This window comes from Triticum dicoccoides, chromosome 1B, assembly GCF_002162155.2.
Source record: "Triticum dicoccoides isolate Atlit2015 ecotype Zavitan chromosome 1B, WEW_v2.0, whole genome shotgun sequence".
In the NCBI taxonomy this organism is placed as follows: Eukaryota; Viridiplantae; Streptophyta; class Magnoliopsida; order Poales; family Poaceae; genus Triticum; species Triticum dicoccoides.
The window spans coordinates 506,675,674-506,678,452 of NC_041381.1; the positions used below are offsets into that span (position 1 = coordinate 506,675,674).

At 48.3% G+C, this 2,779-nt stretch overlaps 1 protein-coding gene across 1 annotated transcript in view; it reads right to left on the reverse strand.

The window, feature by feature from the left end:
* LOC119345064 (potassium channel AKT2-like) overlaps positions 1-1,874 on the reverse strand; it is a 6,650-nt gene extending 4,776 nt beyond the window's left edge. The window contains exons 1-2 of the mRNA XM_037615296.1: positions 1,390-1,874; positions 1,101-1,319 (exon numbers count right to left, since the gene is read on the reverse strand). Of these exons, the coding sequence (XP_037471193.1) occupies positions 1,101-1,319; positions 1,390-1,601 (431 nt within the window). The 5' untranslated portion in view covers positions 1,602-1,874. The remainder of the gene's footprint in view (positions 1-1,100; positions 1,320-1,389) is intronic.
* Between the last annotated feature and the right edge of the window lie 905 nt (positions 1,875-2,779).

Below are 2,779 nucleotides of genomic sequence, written 5' to 3' on the forward strand. Positions count from 1 at the left end.
CTAACAGAGTGTCTGAGTTTTTCAATCAAAATAGGAACGTCATTAGCCATTGAGTGGTCTAGTTTTCCTATTATTGTGCAATCAGATTCGCTAGGACCACTGTCTTTGATGGTGGATGTCTCGCTCATCATATCACCGTCTGGTTATCTAGTGTAGGAGATCAAGCTTTTGTTGGATGAACGGGAGTTTAAACATTGTAAGATTGGTAGTTCACAGAATAGGGTAGCCCATAGTCTTGTGAACGGTGCTCGGACTGTTCGGAGCACAGCCTGTTGGTTGCATAGGGCTCCAGATTTTCCTCAAAGTCTTGTAATGGCTGATTGGAATTCTATTGGTTTGGAATAAAAATTCCCCGATTCCTCACAAATAAAAAGAATTCATGTTATGCCCGATTTTCGTTTGGATACATAGAACAATTTTCCCATATATCATAGAGGTCCTTTGTGATCCGGTAGAATCCGGATTCTTACTACCTTGTCCATCGCTTTGGCATGAACACATATATCCCCATCGTCATCACGCAATTCTGGATTGGAAATACAACTACTCCTTAAAGTTGTACTAAATGTGCATCAATTAATATGGATCAGAGGGAGTAGAAAAGTTGGCATTTGGTTTTATCCACCCGCATGCTAAATTGCTAATACCAGAAGAGAAATGGATCTAGGAGACAACTTATATCCCAAATAGGAAATAAATTAAACAGGAGTAAGATGCACAATATCTCTGCATACTAGCCATCACCACATAAAAATTAGGCCGCCGCATCCGTCATAAAGGTTGGACGTCGTGACGGGGGTCAAGTCTGGATACGATACATGACAACACACCCACCCATGGACTTTGCATGATAACATTATGTGGACTTTGCATGATAACATTATGTTTATTTATGGAAATGGAAGAGCTTTACTTGCTTGAAAACATGCATATATCTTGCCCATACCATGTTCATTTGGGTAGAAAATGAGAGGAGAGAACTGGGTAACATGCACAACTAACTGACGTTCGTTCATGCAACTCCAAGGAAGAAGAAGAAGAGAGGACTGTCGAACAAGGTAGCACGTACGTAGGTTAGGTGGGTAAACCGTACTACGTACCTGAAGGTTATCCTCCTCCTGTCGCGGACGAGGAGCTGCGTCCTGGAGTCGATGTAGGCGACGAAGAAGGTGAGGACGATGTCGACGGCGAAGAAGATGTCGACGACCATGTCGGCCACCTCCAGGCCCCCCTTGGGCCTGGCGTCCATGAAGGCCACCTCGAACGGGTACACCCACGCCGAGTACGCCACCAGGATCACCATGAACGTCTCCCAGCACCTAAACCATTAGCATTCTTGTAAGACGGAGGAGTAGCAGGTACCGATGGTGGTGTTGCCTCATGTCTCACCTGTATCTGGAGTCGAGGGGCGAGACGACCCTCTTATCGGAGTCGGAAGTGGACTGGCTGAGGCTGGAGCCTAGGGGCGGCAGCATGAGCTTGGACAGGTTCCGGAGGTTGAAGGAGCGGGAGGCGCCGGAGCCGGAGCCGAAGCCCGTGCTCGAGCCGCTGGCGGCGCTGGTGCCGCCGCTGCTCGTGCTCTTGATGCTGGAGATCTTCATTGCTCCCGTCCCGTCGAACAAGAGCTGCCTCAATCTCTCCGGCAACGTAGGTACGTACACTGCTTACACACCACTCGTGCTAGCTAATAAGATAATCCCGGGGAGGATCGAAGGAAGAGAATTAGAGAACCGAGAAAGGCAGGGGCGAAGCGAGAATCAAATCAAGGCATCGAAATAATGGAGGCGGGCTGGCGGGGCATCCATCTATCCATGGATCCATCAATAATGGAGGAGGGGGAGGGGTCCTGTCCGGGATGAAAGTGACCAGGCACACGCTGCCGGCCCGCGGATTTGGCCAGTATATATGCAGAGCCAGCGCGCGCACGCGGGCAGCCGAGCCACGCACGTACGTAGCTCTACGCCTCTACGGCTCTACCCCTGGTGCGTCGATGCAGATGTTCCCTAGCGACGAGTGCACAACGACCGGTGGTTGTCGTGGCTGTGGCTGAGAGAATTCACTGGGCCGTGACAGTGATCTCGCTCCCAATGGGTGTGCATGGAATGCTCGTTGACGTTGAGTGATGCCCGGGTCCATGCAGTGCAAGTGCCATGCCTACCTCGCTGTCTGCATCGAGCACCAAGCATGTAGTATGTGCGAGCTGATTCATCAGGTCCTTTCGGGTTTGGAGCTTTGTACTAGCACATAATTGATTGGCGACAGTGCACGGTGCAGTCCCGATCGTGGGTACGTGCTGCCTGCTCGCGCCAAGTGCACTTTTGCTTCTCCATGTTTATCACGACAGATGACGCTGTTGGGAATTTCAGATGTAATATTTTTCTAGTTTTGGGGCTGACACAGCGTGGTGTCAACTTGTTTCTTCACGTGTGCTTGTTCAAATATGTCATGCAATCCATGTAGTTTGGTTCAGCATTCTTGGTTGGTTTGGTTGTTTAGGCCTGCTCGTCGAGTCCTCTAGCGCTCCACTCGGCTGGGTTCAAAATTCCAATAAAATTTTGCATATTTCGATGCGGTCCGTAATACTTGTAACCCTAAAATTTTGAGCTAGTTTCAATCTGGAAATTATATTCGGTTAAAATTCATTAATTGAAATTTGAAATTTCAAAATCCAAAAGAATTTCTAAATTGTGTGAAATTTCCAAAATTTCGCATATTTCGGTGACGCCCAAAAGCTTTTAATTTCCAAAATTTAAAATCTCCTAGCGCAACTGGCCTGGGA